Here is an 18,408-nt window from a genome sequence, read left to right as displayed (position 1 = left end):
GCAGTTCAGTCGCTGAGTCATGTCCAACTCTTTGCCACCCTGTGGACGTGTAGTCTGCCAGGCTCCTCTGTCCGTGGGACTGCTGCCGTGGGTTGCCAGGCCCTCCTCCGGGGACCTTCCCAGGGATGGAACCCGAGTCTCTTGCGACTGCTACACTGGCAGGTGGGCCCTTCACCACCAGCGGCCCCTGGGAAGCCCCTGAGCTCCCTAACCAGAGACCAACGTCATGCCCCCTGAGGGGGAAGTGCGGAGTCTCGGCCAGTGGACCACCGAGGAAGTCCCTTAAATGCTGCAGAAGACTCTGGAGAGTGCCTTGGACAGTAAGGAGATGAAACCAGCCCATCCTAAAGGAATCAGTCCTGAATGTTCATCGGAAGGACTGATCCTGAAACCGAAGCTCCAATACTTTGGCCACCTGATGGGAAGAGCTGACTCCTTAGAAAAAACCCTGATGCTGGGAGAGACTGAAGGCAGGAGGAGAAGGGGGTGACACAGGATGAGATGGTTGGACGGCATCACCCATTCAATGGGCGTGAGTTTGAGCAAACTCCGGGAGTTGGAGACGGACAGGGAAGCCTGGTGTGTGGCAGTCCATGGGGTCGCAAAGAGTTGGACACAACTTAGCAGCTGAACAGCAGCAACATCTTGACTGCACTGGCTGTTGTGTGACTGACCACCACGACGCAGACAGCTAGCTGTGCATAAACAAGGACAGACTGCAGCATATATAGTTTATACCTCAAAGACCTGAAGGGTTTCTTAAAATTTCAGCCTCACAAATATTTGCTTCGTGATGAGAAGATGGTTCTCAGTGAACAGAATGCTGGGGGTGTCACGGGGGTGGGGCAGGGAGAAACCCCCTCTGCAAACACTGATTAGCCGCCTGCTGTATGCGAGGCTGGACCCTTGAGCCCACAGACAGCTGCCTCCAGAGTGCTCACAAGTGTCGTCTCTGCAGCCTTGGCTTCCGTGAATGGCTGGCGTGTGATGTGCTGATCTGAGCAGATCTGAGCTCATAAAACAGATGGGGAGGGGACCCAAGCCTTCAGTGCTCACGGCCTGGTTTTCTCCTACCTTAAAATACGTTCTCGGTGAGTTCTTTAGGGAGGAGTAGGCTGTGGGCACGTGGGAGCCACTGCCTCTTGTCTGAGTAAGAATTCCCTTCTCAACAGGAAGAGCTGTGTCCAGCTTCCACAGCAAAGGGAGTTGCTGAGAGGACCTTGGGCAGATCCCAGACTCTCCAAGGAGGCTACAGGCCCAGAAGTGTGTCTCCAGGCGGGGTTTCCAGGACCTGGTGTGGCTCCTGGGTTGGTTCTTCCTCCCTGCTACCATCTCCTCCTCTCCCCTGGTTACACATACCAGCTCGTTTCTCCACAGTTCCCAGCCCAGTGACCCCACAGCCCAGAAGCCCCTTTGGAGTTGCAGATAAACTCCAAACCAGAAGAGGCCTGACATTCCCACCTAGAGACGTTCACAATGGGCATCATGAGAAATGAGAGACCAAGTCCACTGGTACATCAGATCCAGCCACACGTCCCCCCTACAATGTAGTAATACCTTCAGCCATTCCACGTGCCCTGAGTAACTCCCCAATCCTCCCATCCTCTCTTAAAACTCTGCCTTCACCCTGGCCTCCCTCCACAGTGGTATTTTAGACCCGTGGTCTCAAACGTGGTCAGCCAGTGCAGGAGGTGCAAGAGATGCGGGTTCGATCTCTGGGTTGGGAAGATCCCTTGGATAAGGAAATGGCAACCCACTCCTGCATTCTTGCCTGGAGAACCCAGTGGAGAGAGGAGCCTGGTGGGCTACAGTCCAGTTCGAAAAGAGTTGAACCTGACTAAGCACACACACACACACACACACACACTGGACGTTTCCTAACTTTTACTTTGCATGTAACATTTTTATGTGAATACCATTTATAAATAAATTCATAAAAGTCCATGAGAAGAATTAACTCTATCCTTTATTTCCAGCCAGCTCCCCTGGTATCTCTCTGTCCCCTTCTTTTCCTCCTGCCCCTCCTTCCCTGAAGCCAGATTATCTTTCAACCTTGTAGCTTTAACCAGGAGCCTTTCTGAGTTGGGGGCGTTTGGGCACTTGAACCTCCACAAAGTTCAGAATTGATCTCATCCTGTTCAACAAAGCTTATCCATCAGCAGATCCAGCCAAGGTTGTCTCTCAACGATCTCTCTGGTTACTGTCTAAATCGCTCTTGTAACCTTTCTGCTTTTTCTGATTACACTGTACACAAAAATTCAAATTTTAACCTGTCACGGGTAGACCAGCTGCTCCAAAACTGGATGCCTGTAAGGGGGTCAGTGAACAAAGGTTCTCAATGGACGTTTGGCCAAGAAGATGGACAAATGGCCAATTAGCTCATGAAAAGATGTTTGCTATCATTAGCCATCAAGGAAATTCGAATCAAAACCACAGTGAGATACCTGCCTCATACCTACCGGGGAGGCTATAATCAAAAAGACAGATTTAAGGAACTCCCTGGGAGGGGGGTTCATGTTTGGGAATGCATGTAAGAATTAAAGATTTTAAAATTTAAAAAATAAAAAACTAAAAAAAAAAAATTCAACATTCAAAAAAAAAAAGGAACTCCCTGCTGCTGCCAAGTCGCTTCAGTCGTGTCTGACTCTGTGCAACCCCATAGAAGGCAGCCCATCAGGCTCCCCCGTCCCTGGGATTCTCCAGGCAAGAACACTGGACTGGGTTGCCATTTCCTTCTCCAATGCATGAAAGTGAAAAGTGAAAGTGAAGACACTCAGTTGTATCCGACTCTTAGCGACCCCATGGACTGCAGCCTACCAGGCTCCTCTGTCCATAGGATTTTCCAGGCAAGAGTATTGGAGTGGGTTGCCATTGCCTTCTCCGAAGGAACCCCCTAAGCCATGGTTTTTCCAGTAGTCATGTATGGATGTGAGAGTTGGACCATAAAGAAAGTTGAGCGCAGAAGAATGCTTTTGAACTGTGGTGCTGGAGAAGACTCTTGAGAGTCCCTTGGACTGCAAGGAGATCCAACCAGTCCATCCTAAAGGACATCAATCCTGAATATTCACTGGAAGGACTGATGCTGAAGCTGAAGCTCCAAGACTTTAGCCACCTGATGCGAAGAGCTGACTCCCTTGAAAAGACCCTGATGCTGGGAAAGATTGGAGGAGGTGGAGGAGGCGACAGAGGAGGAGATGGTTGGATGGCATCATCGACTCAATGGACATGGGTTTGGGTGGACTCCAGGAGTTGGTGATGGACAGGGAGGCCTGGTGTGCTGTGGTTCATGGGGTCACAGAGAGTGGGACACGACTGAGCGACTGCACTGACTGAGGGAGCTCCTTGGTGGTCCGGGGGTTAGGAAACCGTGCTCCCACGGCAGGGGCACAGGTCCCACCCCTGGGGGAACTAAGGTCCTGCAAGCTGTGGTTTGTGGCAAAAAAAAAAGACGGCTTTAAACAGGTACTGGTAAGGATGTGGAGAAACTGGAACCCTGGTAAAATGCTGGTGGGCATGTAAGATAATGCAGGCGTTTTGGATGACAGAGGCAGCCCCTTGAAAGGTTATGGGTGGGATTCCTGTTTGATCCAGGTTTTCCACTCCTAGAGAAATGAAACCTAACTTTTTACAAAAACTTGTACTTAAATGTTCACAGCAGCATTGTCCGTAATAGCCAAAAAAGTGAAAAAGCTGAAATACCCATCAACTCATGAGCAGATAAGTAAAGCATGGCCTATCCACACAGTGAAACACATTTATCCCTAAAGAGAAACTCAGTGCTGAGACATATTAGAATAGGGGCTTCCCTGGGGGCTCAGTGGAGAAGAGTCCACCGGCAGTGTGGGAGACGCAGGTTTGATCCCTGGGTCGGAAAGATCCCCTGGAGAAAGAAATGGCAACCCACCGCAGTGTTCCCGCCTGGAAAATCCCACGTTACATGTAATAACATGTCACAACATACACGAACTTGAAAAATTAAGATAAGTAAGTAAAAGAAGCTGACCACCCAAGGCTGTATGTGACTCAGGACAGGACATCTACAGAGACAGAAGGTGGGTCAGCGTGCTGCCCAGGGCCCAGGGCAGCTGAAGGACAGGACATCTACAGAGACAGAAGGTGGGTCAGAGGCTAGCTAGGTGGCTGCCCAGCGCCCAGGGGAGCTGAAAGAAAGGGACAGTGGCCACGAAGGAGCCCAGGACTTCTTTCTGGAGGGAACGTCCTAAAATTCACTGCGATGGGACTTCTCTGGTGGCCACGTGGCTACGACTCCGAGCTCGCAGTGCGGGAGGCCCGGTTTGATCCCTGGTTGGGTAACGAGATCCCAATGCAGCAACCAAAGGTCCCACGTGCCGCAGCTAAGCCCCTGCTCAGCCAGGTCAACAAATTAAAAGCAATTAAACACAGTAACGTTCACTGTGGTGGTGCCTATATGGCTCTGTGAGTATTCTGGATGAACTATAGAGTCTGTGAAGGACATCTCAGCAAAGCTGTTATGGAAACAAACACAGGTGAATTCCCACGTGTCCAGCTTTGCTCTGAACGCACGACAGCGTTCCCTTCAGCTGGGCGTAGGCTGGCATTAGGCGCCACAAGGTGAGATATCCACACGCAGCTGCTATCTGCACACTGGGACCCCCAAGAGACCCTCGAGATGGGAAGTGGGACCCGAGAGGGCAGGACACTCTCCCCCACAAAATGAAGAGAGTGGGGGGAAAGAAGTCAGTGAAGGGTAAAAATCAGGGACGCACTCCACCAAACAGATGGCTGGCATTTGGTCTTTTTGTGGTCTGGAAAGAGGTTTCCAGAACACTGACTGGGCTGTGTTCTTTCTGAGAAAGTCGGCCCCTCCCTGGGTTGGATGGCAATGTGTATATTGCTCGGATTCCAGCCCAGCATCCAGCTCGTTAATCAGGGGAAAAATTCCGTGGTGGGTCGTTGAACTGGGGTTTTATCTGGCAACGGGGCCTGATGTTGACATTCAGACAACTTCTGGTGGACTGAGAGTCTCCAGTCAGAACGGCTTCTGCCATCTGAACCTCTTCGATTTGTTTCAGTTGGGCCCAGATCCTTCCTGTGGCTACAGATACTGTCTTTTTTTTTTTTTTTAATGTATTTTATTTATTTTAATGGGAGGCTAATTACAATATTGTGGCAGTTTTTGCCACACGTCAACATGCATCGGCTGTGGGTACACATCTGCCCCCCATCCTCAACGGCCCCCCCCACCCGCTCCCTGCCCACCCCATCCCTCTCAGATGTCCCAGAGCACCCGCTCTGAGTTCCCTGCTTCACGCGTCGGACTTGCGCTGCTCACCTATTTCACATTCGGTAATACACATCTTTCAGTGCCGTTCTCTGAAAACATCCCGCCCTCGCCGTCTCCCACAGAGTCCAAAAGTCTGCCGTGCACACCGGCATCTCCTCTGCCGTCTCACACATGGGGCTGATGCGGGCGTGAGGGCCCTAGACGATGCTGCCAGGTCGCGGCGGGCGCCACCTCGAACCTGAGTGTTCTACTAGCCGAGGCGGTGCACCGCCGTTATTTCCTATTTCCTGTCTTAAAAGAGGTGGGGTCCCTCAGTCATAAAAGGGAGCGTGACGCTGCCATCGGAAGAGACACGGATGGACGGAGCAGCTGTCACACAGGGTGGAGGAGGTCAGACCGAGGGCAAACAAGCATCGCGGCGTCGAGGAAAGTGGCACAGACGACCTCCTCTGTAGGGCAGAAGTAAGAGTCCCAGACGCAGAGAGCAAATGCACAGACACCAAGGTGGGCAGGCGGGCGTGGGGCGAGCTGGGAGGCTGGAGGGACGCGTGCCCCCTCCTGACACTGCGTGTAAATGAGAACCGACTGCAGAGCTCAGGGAGCGCTACTCAGTGCAGCGTGGAGACCCCAACGGGAAGCAGGCCCGAAAAGGAGGGGACGCCTGCACACGTGCGGCTGATGCGCCCTGCGGCGCAGCAGAGACTCGCCCCACACTGCAAAGCAACTAGAGCTCAATAAAAACTAACTGTTAAAAAGGACTAAGGACTTAGCTCAACGTCTGGCACAGCCTTCAGAAATATGAAAGAGGTCTCAGCTGATATAAAACATGGTCTAAATCTGCCTTTCCAATTCCTATCTGACAGCTTCAGCAAGATCCTCTCTCTGCGGAGCACAGCATGCGGAGGCCTTTTATCACAAGCCAGACTTTATTATTTTGGGTTCTGGAAGGACTGATGCAGAAGCTGAAGCTCCAATACTTTGGCCACCTGAGCTGAAGAGAAGAGTCATTGGAAAAGCACCTGATGCTGGGAAAGGTTTCAGGGCACGAGAAGAGGACGACAGCGGAAGAGATGGCTGGATGGCATCACTGACTCAACGGACACGAGTTTGAGCAAACTCTGGGAGATGGTGAGGGACAGGGAAGCCTGGTGCGCTGTGGTCCCTGAGGCCACGGAGAGTCAGAGACGAGTGAGTAATTGAAAAGCAACACTGAGCTAAAGTCAGACCTGTTTCTCCCAATCCACATAAATAAAACCTGATTCACCTACAATTACAAAACATGCGGTGGGACTGATTTCACTAATACATTGCGTGCCGCCCAGTACATCAGAAATTCTCCTCTTTCAGCACGTTGTTGATGTAAAAGCTGTTGACAGATATCTTACATCCTTTCACTCATACTAAGTGGAGAAGGCAGTGGCAGCCCACTCCAGGATTCTTGTCTGGAGAATTCCACGGACAGAGGAGCCTGGTGTGCTGCAGCCTATGGGGTGCTACAGAGTCAGACACGACTGAACACGCACATTCACACCAAGCGGAGCCCACCATGTGGCCCACCTCAAGCCAGCCCAGCCATGTCTGGAATGCTCAGCAGCCACAAGTGCCCAGTGGCTGGTCTCCTGAGCAGTCCGGCCCAAAAGCACTGTCTGAGCAGGGAAAGCAGTGTTTGGAGCGGAGGACAGGACTCCTGGCTTTCGATTCAAGGTCACGGCCAGAAAACTGAAGAGAACAGTTTCGAAGCAACAGGATGAAGGCGGGTTTACTAAACATGGCAAACAGTCAATGAGCACAAAATAAGTAACAAACCTGTGAAGCTGGCGCCACAAGGATGGGAAAACGCACGTACGAGGGGAGCTTTCACGGGACCTAAGACGGAAATGGCCAACCCAAGGCAACTATGTAGAAAAAGGGGCAACAGCGCAGGGCTTTATTTCATCAGTGCGCGGAGAGTCACGTCACAGAGAGAGCTGAACACCGCAAGTGGAGAGGCGGGCGAAGGACGGGGATCGACCATTTACAGGAGGATGTGCACACGTGCGGTAAACACAGCACAGACCCAGCATCATAGTTCTGATACCGAAACAGACGCCCGGCGCAGAGCGGCTCGGGGAAGGTGACCTGTCCAAGGGGCCAAGTGGAGGAAAAAGGTCAGAAAGGTTCCAGGGAAATGGACATTCTCAAATGCTGGTGGTCGAGCACGTATGCGGTCATAGGTACCACAGCCTAAAACGTGTGTGCGCCTTGTATTTATGGCAGCTAGGACATGGGAGCAGCCTAGATGTCCAATGGCAAGACGAGCGGGTAAAGAAGCCGTGGTGCACACGCACAAAGGAGCATTACTCAGCCACGGAGACGCAAGCTTCTGACTCGGTTCTGACGAGGCGGACGAGCCTAGAGCCTGTTCTACAGAGTCAAGCAAGTCAGAACGAGAGAGAAAGACAAACATCACATATTCGCGCTATATATGGAGTCCAGAGGGATGGGACCGGTGGACCTATCTGCAGGGCAGCAGTGGAGATACGGACGTAGAGAGCAGCCTGTGGACACAGCAGGCGGGGAAGCAGCTGGTGGGATGCGCTCAGAGCAGCCCTGAGACACCGCCACTACCCTGTGTTAAATTAGACAGCCAGTGGACACCTGCTGCGCGACACACGGAGCTCCAACCCTGCGCTCTGGGGCGGCCCGGAGGGGCGGGATGGGGTGGGAGGCGGGAGGGAGGTTACGTGTGCAAACCTATGGCTGACTCATGTTGACGCATGGCACAGACCAACACAACACTGCAAAGCTATTATCCTTCAATTGAAAATGCATTTATAAACACACAAGTGTGTGTGCTTTGACCTAGCACGTCCATTTCTGGGAATCTAAAGTCTATGAACATTCACAGTATCCAGAAATCTACAGAGCTCTTTGGGATGGCAAGAAGTTGGCGACAAATGTATACACTCATGCACGTGATCACTGCGTGAAATGAACTCTTTCTGCCTAAAAGATCTTGTCTCTTGAGGAACATCAGATGTCATAATACGTTCAATGAAAAGGCAGGATAAATATGTGAGCAGACACCTCAATGCCAATTTTGAGGAAAAAAACCCATCCATTCATGTACTCACCCATATCGGAGACGGGCAAACCAAGGCTCTGTGACACTTTGCACCAGATGCTGGGGACGTTTTGAAGGATGAACACAAGGCAGGTCCTTGCATATGGAGCTGCCAAGAGAAAACACAGCCTCAGAGCGAAATCCAGCACCATCTAAACACAATGTTTCCCTCTGTGCCTGTCTGAGCTGGAGAAATTCTCCGGCACATGGAGACCGCAGCCCCAGACTGCTGCCTGCAACCTCTGTTCATTCACTCCAGTGCCCACCACGAGGGGAGGCGACGAATGAATGATGATGTCGTCACATGGCGATTACCACACACAGCCAATGCCACCCTACACGATGGGGACAAGTCTCAGGAGTAGGATGCCAGCCAAAGGCAGCAAGCTGTGGGCTGAGGAGAGGTCACAGAGGTCCCCCCCAGGACCCCACGGGCGTGACGCCCGCAGGCGGCCACTGTTACGTCTCGGCTTGGTTTAACTTTCTTCACTGCTCTCCCGTCATCCGGGGCTTTCCAGGGGCCGCAGTGATAAAGAACCCGCTTGCCAAAGCAGCAGACGTAAGAGACGGGGTTCGATCCCTGGGCTGGGAAGATCCCCCGGAGGAGGAAATGGCAATCCACCCCAGTGTTCCTGCCTGGAGAATCCCACGGACAGAGCAGCCTGGGGGCTACAGTCCCTGGGGTCGCAGAGAGTCGGACACGCCTGGAGGGCCTGAGCAGGCACCGTCATCTGAGCGGGCCACCCTTCCTTCCCCCTCCCCGTTTCTCCGTCACCCACGAGTGAGCTGTAATGTCAGGGAGAACTAAGCAAGCCGTTCCCGAGACTCCAGTGCTTGTCTTCCCCGTAGGGAGAATTCTCTGTGACATGTAGACAGAAAGGACAGGCCATCGTGGGGGATGGGCTGGGCGGCTTGTTCTTCAGAAACGTGTAGATGATGCCCCACAGTGTGCCCATATGTTGCTTGAACCTGCAGGTATTCGTTTCTGTGGGGCTTGGAAAACTCCAGTCCCGGAAGCTTCTTCCTCAGCCGCCCCCCCCGACCCGGGAGCTGTTCCCACAGCGACAGCCTGAGCCTGAGCCCCTCACCTGCCGCGGGCAGACCGTGAAACACCCCAGCGGGGAGAGCCGAGGCCTTCTGGGAGGGGCCGCAGCCCACTGCACCCCCACTGGAGCGCGTGCCACCATCCCATGCTCGGAACCGACTTCACAGGAAACCAGGTCTCCATCAGGCCTCCGCATCCCCGTTTCCAGCTTCTCAAGGGCTGCAGGCGCCATCCACGCGGAGACTACGGTGACCTGGGGAATCTGACGTCGCTGAGGTTAAGGCGGGAAGTGAACGGTGGGGATGAGACACGTGGCTGAACCGTGCATGAATGCTCTGGAGTCTCCACGCCATTAAATCTGGGTGGGCCTACAAACCTGCATTCCTAACCTGCTCCCACGGGATGCTTCAAATGGGCCACAGCTGATGTTTCCAGAGTGACCGGCCTAACCCCATGGCTCAACGGTAAAGATTCTGCCTGCAACACGAGAGACCTGAGTTCGATCCCTGGGTCAGGAAGATCCCCCTGGAGAAGGGAATGGCAACCCACTCTAGCATTCTTGCCTGAAGAACTCCATGGACAGAAGAATCTGTTGAGCTACAGCCCATGGGGTCACAAAACATTTGGAGAGAAAGTAACTTCTCCCTGGAGGAGGAAATAGCAACCCACTCCAGTGTTCTTGCTTGGGAAATCCCATGGACAGAGGAGCCTGGTGGGCACTGTCCACAGGGTCGCCAGGAGTCGGACTCGACTGAGTGACTGAGCGATCCCGCCTAGCTCACCTCTATGAGCCTCACTGCTTGCTGTGGTCCACAGACCCAGCACGGGCATCCCCTGGGGGCCTCTGCAGAAGCACAGGATCTCAGGCCCCCACCCCAGACCTTCCGTTATAGATGGAGTTGCATCCCCCAAAATTCACGTGTTAAAGGAGGTGATTACTAATAAGTTTTTTTTTTTTTCATTTAAAACATTTTAATGAATGTTTATTTTATTCCCCCTCTCTCTCCTCTCCCCACACCATATCATCCTCTCCCCGGCTCTGCTCAGCCCCCACGTCTCCATCCCAGCCCAGACCTCGCTCTTGAATTCCCCTGTGTTCCACACCATACGTGTGACTGGACAGAATTCCACCTCCACAGATGTCAAAACCCACGTCTTTGTGGACAACGAAAGGAGTCTTCTCTCTAGGCCGTGTCCCCACTTACGCCACGGAGGACTCTTATTTTTTTTCTTCCAGTTTCACGGAGATATCTCTGACATCCAGCATGTAGGTGTAAGGCATACAGTGTCACGGTTTGACTCACAGACATCATGAAGTGATTATCACAGAATTTCCATCGTCTCATTAGCTGCAGAATAGAAAAAAGGGAAAAAACCACGTTTTTTTCTTGTGATGAGAACACTTAGGATTTACGTTTCTTTTTTAAAGCGAATTCTGTCTATTTATCTGTTTGGTCATGCCGCCTGGCCTGTGGGATCTTAGTTCCCCGACCAGGGATTGAACCCATGTCCTTGGCAGTGAAGGCCCAGCATCGCAGCCACCAGGTCGTCAGGGAGTTCCCAGGATTCACTCCTGTTACCATTCACATGGACCACGCAGCAGCGTTAGCGATACTGATCACGCTGTACCTCACACCCCTAGTACTCATTGAAGCGCTTCCCTGGTGGCTCAGAGGGTAAAGCGTCCGCCTGCAATGTGGGAGACCGGGGTCCGATCCCTGGGTCGGGAAGATCCCCTGGAGAAGGAAATGGCCACCCACTCCAGTCTTCTTGCCTGGAGGACCCCATGGACAGAGGAGCCTGGTGGGCTGCAGTCCACGGGCCGCTAAGAGTCGGACACGACTGAGCGACTTCACTCACTCATTGATCTCACGATCAGAAGTTTGTTTGTACTTTTTGAGCCCCTTCATCCAATCGTCCCTCTCCACTCCCCACCTCAGGTAACCACAAATCTGATCTCTTTTTCTTTAAAAAAAATTTTTTTTTATTTTTTATTGAAGGATAATTGCTTTACAGAATTTTTTTAAAATAAAGTTTTTCAAAGGCATCGTTCGTTTATGTATCTGGCTGTCCGGGGTCTTAGCTGGGGCATGTGAACTCTCAGCAGTGACACACGAGATCTGCTTCTCTGACCAGGCTTTGAACCCAGGCCTCCTAGAGAGGGAGCGGGGAATCTTAACCACTGGACCACCAGGGAAAAGTCCCTGATCTCTTTTTGCAGGAAGCTACCCTTCACTTTCTTCACGTCTCTGATTTTCTTTCTTTCTTTAAAAAATTTATTTATTCAATGGAAGGATAATTGCTCTACAATACTGCGTTGGGTTCCGCAACACATCAACACAAGCCTCTGATCGTCTAATCGCGGGATGAGGTCAATGATGGGCTTCTCTCCTCTGCGCCTAGAATGGTTTTAGGCAAACAGCATCCTTGGGAGAGTTGAGAAATAGAGGTTGTAACACCATTGTCAAAGTTGTATGGTTCACACGAGGAACCCGGTAAAGAGAGGCTATGTCTGGGCCAGCGTTTCTCAAACCCGAGGGTCATGAGAACCCCTAGAAGGGCCAGTCTGTGCTCACAGTGGTGGCTCCCACCCCCATAATTTCTGAACCAATAGGTCTGGGATAAGGTCAAAGGACGTGCATTTCTAACAAGTCCTTGGCTGGCCTCGGGAGCACACTTTGAGAGTGTTACTTAGTGTGTGTCGCTCTAAACACTCTAAACTTTAGAGTAGCAGATGATAGAAAGAGTCTGAAAGAAGACAGGTCACTGAGGAGTAGCTGTGAGTCAGACCTGGGGCAGACACTCACACTCACAGCCTTGAGGGGATATGCACAAGGGCAAAGCTGGGTTAGAAAGCTGTGCCACACACAAACATACCCAGTTGGTTTTTTGTTGTTTTTTTTTTTTTCTAGTACACTTCATTTTTTATAGCAGCTCAGGTTCACAGAAAAGTTGAGCAGAAGCATGAAGAGTTCCCACACCCCTGGCCCCAGGTACACAAGAGCCCACTCCTGACGTCCCCTCCCCCCACCCAAGGGCAGGACGTTTGTTTCAGTCACTGAACAGTGACGAGTCATTGTCAGCTAAGGTCCTTGGGCTGCACTGTGGTGCATTCCTGGTGCGGTACTGATATATCATAAGTTGTTGTTGTTTAGTAGCTGAGTCACGTCCAGCGCACTGTGACCCCATGGACTGCAGAATGCCTGGCTCCCCTGTCCTTCACCATCTCCCAGAGCTTGCTCAAACTCGTGTCCACTGAGTCGGTGATGCCATCCAACCATCTCATCCTCTGTCGTCCCCTTCTCCTCCTGCCCTCAATCTTTCCCAGCATCAGGGTCTTTTCCAATGAGTCAGCTTTTCGAGTCAGGTGGCCAAAGTATTGGAGTTTCAGCTTTAGCATCAGTCCTTCCAATGAATCTTCAGGACTGATCTCCTTCAGAATGGACTGGTTGGATCTCCTTGCAGTCCAAGGGTCTCACAAGAGTCTTCAACACCACAGTTCAGAAGCATCAATTCTTTGGCTCTCAGCTCTTTTTAATGGTCCAACTCTCACATCCATACATGACTACTGGAAAAACCATAGCTTTGACTAGACGGACCTTTGTTGCTAAAGTAATGTCTCTGCTTTTGAATATGCCGTCTGGGTTGGTCACAGCTTTTCTTCCCAGGAGCAAGCGTCTTTTAATTTCATGGCTGCAGTCACCATCACTGACTCAATGGACATGAAATTTGAGGAGGAGATAGTGAAAGACAGAGGAGCCTGGCAAGGTGCAGCCATGGAGTCCCAAAGAGCCGGACATGTTGGTTAGTGACTGAATCAACAAACATCAAATTTTCTGTAAAACTCCATGTGGAGATGTGCATAGAGAAAAATACTGGAGAAAACTGCACCTAGATATAACCGACATTTTTCACTGGACGGTCTGATTATGGAGGAAAATGTGCTCACTGACATCCAGAGCCCTGAATATATTCATTCTCTGTGATCAATTTTTGGAGAGACACACACACACACGTACATAGATAGAACTATTTAACGCCCCTTTCCCACCCGGAGATATAACAGGTCCCTGAGGAAAGCAGCACTGTATCTCAGCTTAGTTCACTTCGGTGGATTCCCTTTGCTCTGGAAGCATTGCCAGCGGTTGGTGGGCGCTCCTCCAGAAATTCTACCCAGGCGGGGCTGAGAGGACGGCAGGGCTTCCCGCGGCCGAGATTCATTTGCATGAGGGTTTGAGTCTCACCGGCTGCCTTTAGAAACGAGGCAGACGCTTCCTTTGAACATATGTGCATACGCTGATCCGTGTGTGAACACAAAGGAACAGAAGTGAAATTCTTCTCGCTGACCCAGCCACGATGGCCTTGCATTGTGTGATTCGGTTTAACCAAGCATATCCGGAACCAGATGGCTTTTGTGTATAAAAACCTGCCCTGTGTGCACACAAGCAGTTTTGTTGCCCCCTGGACCCAAGCAGGCCCCCATTCCATCAGGAAGAAAAAGAGGAGGCCGGGATTTCGCTCCAGAAAGCTAAGAGGACAGCTGAGGAAGAAGAACGTGAAAGAGTGGGGTCTGGAAGGGAGATGGCTGGCGTGAAATATTTTCATGATTTGAACACTCATGTCTTCGGAACAGAGGTCAACGTTGAGTCATTTCCAAGAAGTTCAATTGCTTCCTGCGAGGGAGGCAGAGTATGTGTTGCTTGGCTGAGCTGATGAGCCACGGTGCATCCCTGAACTAAAATAACGATGACTGGGCCAGGAAGCGACATCCACGCGCCTTCCTTTCCAGGACAGCCAGTCACCAATCAGACGTCTGTCTCCTGACTGAGGGGGTTCCCTGGTGGCTCGGACGGTAAAGAATGTGCCTGCCAACGCAGGAGACGTGGGTTCCCCTGGAGAAGGGAAAGGCAACCCCCTCCAGTACTCCTGCCTGGGGAATCCCATGGTCAGAGGACCTAGTGGGCTACAGTCCATGGGGTTGCAAAGAGTCGGACACGACTGAGGGACTAAACAACGGCAACTCCCAACTGAGTGCAGATGTGGCCAGTGCCTTCTGTAACACTGAGATCTGGGAGCCCTGGTGAGGACTCGAGCTTCCGGGTGTAGGAAGGAGGAACAGGGACTGAACAGGGGGAAAGCTCTTTTCTCAGCCCAACTCAATACAGCGCAGGAGAGGGACTTCCCCGTGGCCCAGTGGTCAAGGCTCTGCACCTCAACTGCAGGAGCGCGGGTCCCATCCCCGACTGGGGAAGGTGCGGCCAAACACACCCACACAGAGACCACAGGAGAATATGTTTCTGATCGCGGGGCCGGGGGAGAAACGCTTTGTTGAAGACAATCCAGGGCTTCCCTGGAGGTGTAGCGGTTAAGAATCCGCCTGCTAACGCAGGGGACACAGATTCAACCCCTGAGCCAGGAAGACGCCCCTCACGGTGGCTGCTGAGCCTGGGAGCCTGCGCTCTGCAACAGGAGAGGCCACTGCTGGGAAGAGCCCAGGCGCAGCAACAGAGACTCAGCACAGGCAGACAGGGACGGGAAGTGGGGGAAAGTCACTCAGTCGTGTCTGACTCTTCGCGACCCCATGGACCATACAGTCCCTGGGATTCTCCAGGCCAGAACACTGGAGTCAGCAGCTGCTCCCTTTTCCAGGGGATCTTCCCAACCCAGGGTTCAGCACTGCAGGCAGATTCTTTACCAGCTGAGCCACAAGGGAAGCCCAAGAATACTGGAGCGGGTAGTCTATCCCTTCAAAAATGAATAAAAAAATCTGAAAAAAAGCACAAGCTGGAATCAAGATTCCCGGAAGAAATAACAATAACCTCAGATGTGCAGATGACACCACCATTATGGCAGAAAGTGAAGAGGAACTAAAAACCCTCTTGATGAAAGTGAAAGAGGAGAGTGAAAAAGTTGGCCTAAAGCTCAACATTCAGAAAACGAAGATCATGGCATCCGGTCCCATCACTTCATGGGAAATAGATGGAGAAACAGTGGAAAACAGTGTCAGACTTTTATTTTGGGGGCTCCAAAATCACTGCAGATGATGACTGCAGCCATGAAATTAAAAGACACTTACTCCTTGGAAGAAAAGTTATGACCAACCTAGATAGCATATTCAAAAGCAGAGACATTACTTTGCTGACTAAGGTCCGTCTAGTCAAGGCTATGGTTTTTCCTGTAGTCATGTATGGATGTGAGAGTTGGACTATAAAGAAAGCTGAGCGCCGAAGAATTGATGCTTGTGAACTGTGGTGTTGGAGAAGACTCTTGAGAGTCCCTTGGACTGCAAGGAGATCCAACCAGTCCATTCTAAAGGAGATCAGTCCTGACTGATGTTGAAGCTGAAACTCCAATACTTTGGCCACCTGATGTGAAGAGCTGATTCATTTGAAAAGACCCTGATGCTAGGAAAGATTGAGGGCAGGAGGAGAAGGGGACGACCGAGGATGAGATGGCTGGATGGCATCACCAACTTGATGGGTGTGAGTCTGAGTGAACTCCATGTGTTGGTGATGGACAGGGAGGCCTGGCGTGCTGCAGTCTACGGGGTTGCAAACAGCCGGACACGACTGAGCAACTTCAGCGAACTGGAAAAAAACCCCAGGCAATCCAAACATCAATAAGCAGAGAGAGAGTGCTTCACCTGATCCCATCCATGAACACTAAGGCAAGAGCATGAACGTCCCCGTCACAAGGAAGCTTTGATGACTGGTGAAATGGGCACTCACACTTTAAGGAGGGCGAGACGAGAGGGATCCAGACAGAGAGCCTGTCCTCTGCCCTTTGGCCTCCTCCCTCCCCACTGACGTGTTGGGCCTTGGCACTTTGTGCTGACCTCCTCTCCCCAAAGGCAGAAATACCTGCTCCACCATCAAGATCAACCTTCTTCCTTCTGGAGCCAGCCGTGCGGCTCCTCAGAAGATAACATTCCTTCCTCAGTCCTGGAAGGGGTCAAGATGAGTCTGCGCTTGCCGTGTATGTGCAGACATCTCTGGGGAAATATATTGTTGTTCAGCCACTCAGGCATGTCCAACTCTTTGTGACCCCATGGACCACAGCACGCCAGGCTCCTCTGTCCTTCACCATCTCCCAGAGTTTGCTCAAACTCACGTCCATTGAGTCAGTGATGCCATCCAATCATCTCACCCTCTGCCATCCCCTACTCCTGCCCTCAGTCTTTCCCAGCATCAGGGTCTTTTCCAGTGGGTCGGCTCTTCATACCAGGTGGCCAAAGTATTGGAGCTTCAGCTTCAGCATCAGTTCTTCCAGTGAATATTCAGGGTTGATTTCCATTAGGTTTGATCTCCTTGCTGTCCAAGCGACTCTCAAGACTTCTCTAGCACCACAGATGGAAAGTATCCATTGTTTGGCCCTCAGTTTTACGGGCAAGAACAATAAATCTTTTCCGCTTAAAGACTGGTACAGAACTGACTGGCCCGATGACCTGGAGAGAAACTGAGCTGCAGCTAATGGAAGCCCTTAACACACACTTGCTCATGACCCTGATAGTGTTACGACGCGTTACTTGTATTCTGCCTGCTTTATGAGGCGACTACTCCTTCAGTGACCGATGTATGACTGAGGCCCCCATAAAGTGACTGGGGGACTTGAGCAAAGCACCAGAAATACAGTTCTGTAAGGTCAAGGACCCTAACTCCCCATACGGGAAGGAGCAGCAAGAGGGAGCCTGCACCTCAATACGCTAGCAAGACGGCGGGGCCATAAAGAAGGCCGAGGGCCAAACAAGTGACGCTTTCGGACTGTGGTGCTGGAGAAGACGCCTGGGAGCCCCTTGGACTGCAAGGAGGTCCAACCAGTCCATCCTAAGGGAGATCAACTCTGAAGATTCGCTGGAAGGACTGATGCTGAAACTGAATCTCCAATACTTTGCCACCTGATATGAAGAGCCGACTCACTGGAAAAGACCCTGATGCAGGGAAACGTTGAAGGCAAAAGGAGAAGGGGACGACAGAGGATGAGATGGTTGGATGGCATGCTTAAATAGTCAAGAATTTGAGCAAAGTCCAGGAGATAGTGAGGACAGGGGAAGCCTGCTGTGCTGATGTTCCTGGGGCTGCAAAGAGTCAGACACGACTTAGCAACTGAACAACAGCAGGCTGTATATGAAATCGCTAAGAGAGTAAATACTGAGAGTTCTAATCACAAGGGAAAAATATATATTTTTGCATTAATTTTGCATTTATATTAGATGATGGATGCTCACTACACTTATTATGATCATCATTTAATCATGCATTAGTCAAATCACTATGCTCCACCCATACCTGCTATATCTCAGTAAAGCTGGAAGACGTAAAAAGTGGGGCGGAAAGGAGACTTAGAGGCCAAAACCCAAGTGAAACACCATTGCTCTGACAGAGGTGTCGGCAGGAGTAGGGAGGGTAAATGGGCCCTTTCAGAGCAGCCAGTGGGACCAGGTACAGACATAGGCGATTGCGGCCTGACGGGAGCATTTCAGCAACAAGCCTCAAAGCGTCAGGTGTCCAGACGAGCCCTTGGGCTCGGCACCCCTGCTTCTGGGAATCTGCTCAACCTGAAAATCGGGAAGGTCTGCCTGTCTACACAGCGGCCACGCTGACGCTGTAAGTGACCGTGAGGCTGCAGAAGCGGGAGCGAGGAGAGAACCCACGAGGTGTCGACTGCCGTGGCAGTACAGCGACTCACCGTCAGGAGCAGGAGCCTCCTTCCTTAAACATTATAAATGGCATTTTAATGCCGGGGTTGGAAAATTGTAATTAACTCCCACTCTAATTCACTACTGAAAACTGTTATCTCTCAACTCTTCAGCTAAGATATTTAATTACCTACTGAAGCGATAAATTGCTTGAGAAAGAAAGCGGGACAGAACAGAGGACACGGCGATTCCAGTTCTGACCAGTTATCTCTCCTTCGTTCATTCACTTGCATGTACTCTTGAAGGGCTCTGTGCAACAGAGATACAACAGCCACAAATTCGAGCCACACAGGAAACTC

The 18,408-nt window shown here is 51.5% G+C and overlaps 1 protein-coding gene across 5 annotated transcripts in view; it reads right to left on the bottom strand.

Annotated features, from left to right (window-relative positions):
• LOC132657795 (uncharacterized) overlaps positions 1 to 18,408 on the bottom strand; it is a 169,103-nt gene that overhangs the window by 116,669 nt on the left and 34,026 nt on the right. For 3 of the 5 annotated variants that reach the window (XM_060399182.1, XM_060399184.1, XM_060399183.1), the window contains exons 2-4: positions 10,620 to 10,763; positions 9,458 to 9,676; positions 8,380 to 8,478 (exon numbers count right to left, since the gene is read on the bottom strand). In XM_060399182.1, the coding sequence (XP_060255165.1) occupies positions 8,380 to 8,478; positions 9,458 to 9,676; positions 10,620 to 10,763 (462 nt within the window). Of the gene's footprint in view, positions 1 to 8,379; positions 8,479 to 9,457; positions 10,764 to 18,408 lie in introns of all 5 variants that reach the window. The other 2 variants (XR_009596461.1, XR_009596462.1) reach the window with 1 other exon arrangement.

The sequence above is a fragment of the Ovis aries genome, chromosome 14, assembly GCF_016772045.2.
Source record: "Ovis aries strain OAR_USU_Benz2616 breed Rambouillet chromosome 14, ARS-UI_Ramb_v3.0, whole genome shotgun sequence".
Lineage (NCBI taxonomy): Eukaryota > Metazoa > Chordata > Mammalia > Artiodactyla > Bovidae > Ovis > Ovis aries.
Note: the sequence above shows the minus strand (reverse complement) of the source record. Positions and strands in the feature narration are given on the sequence as shown.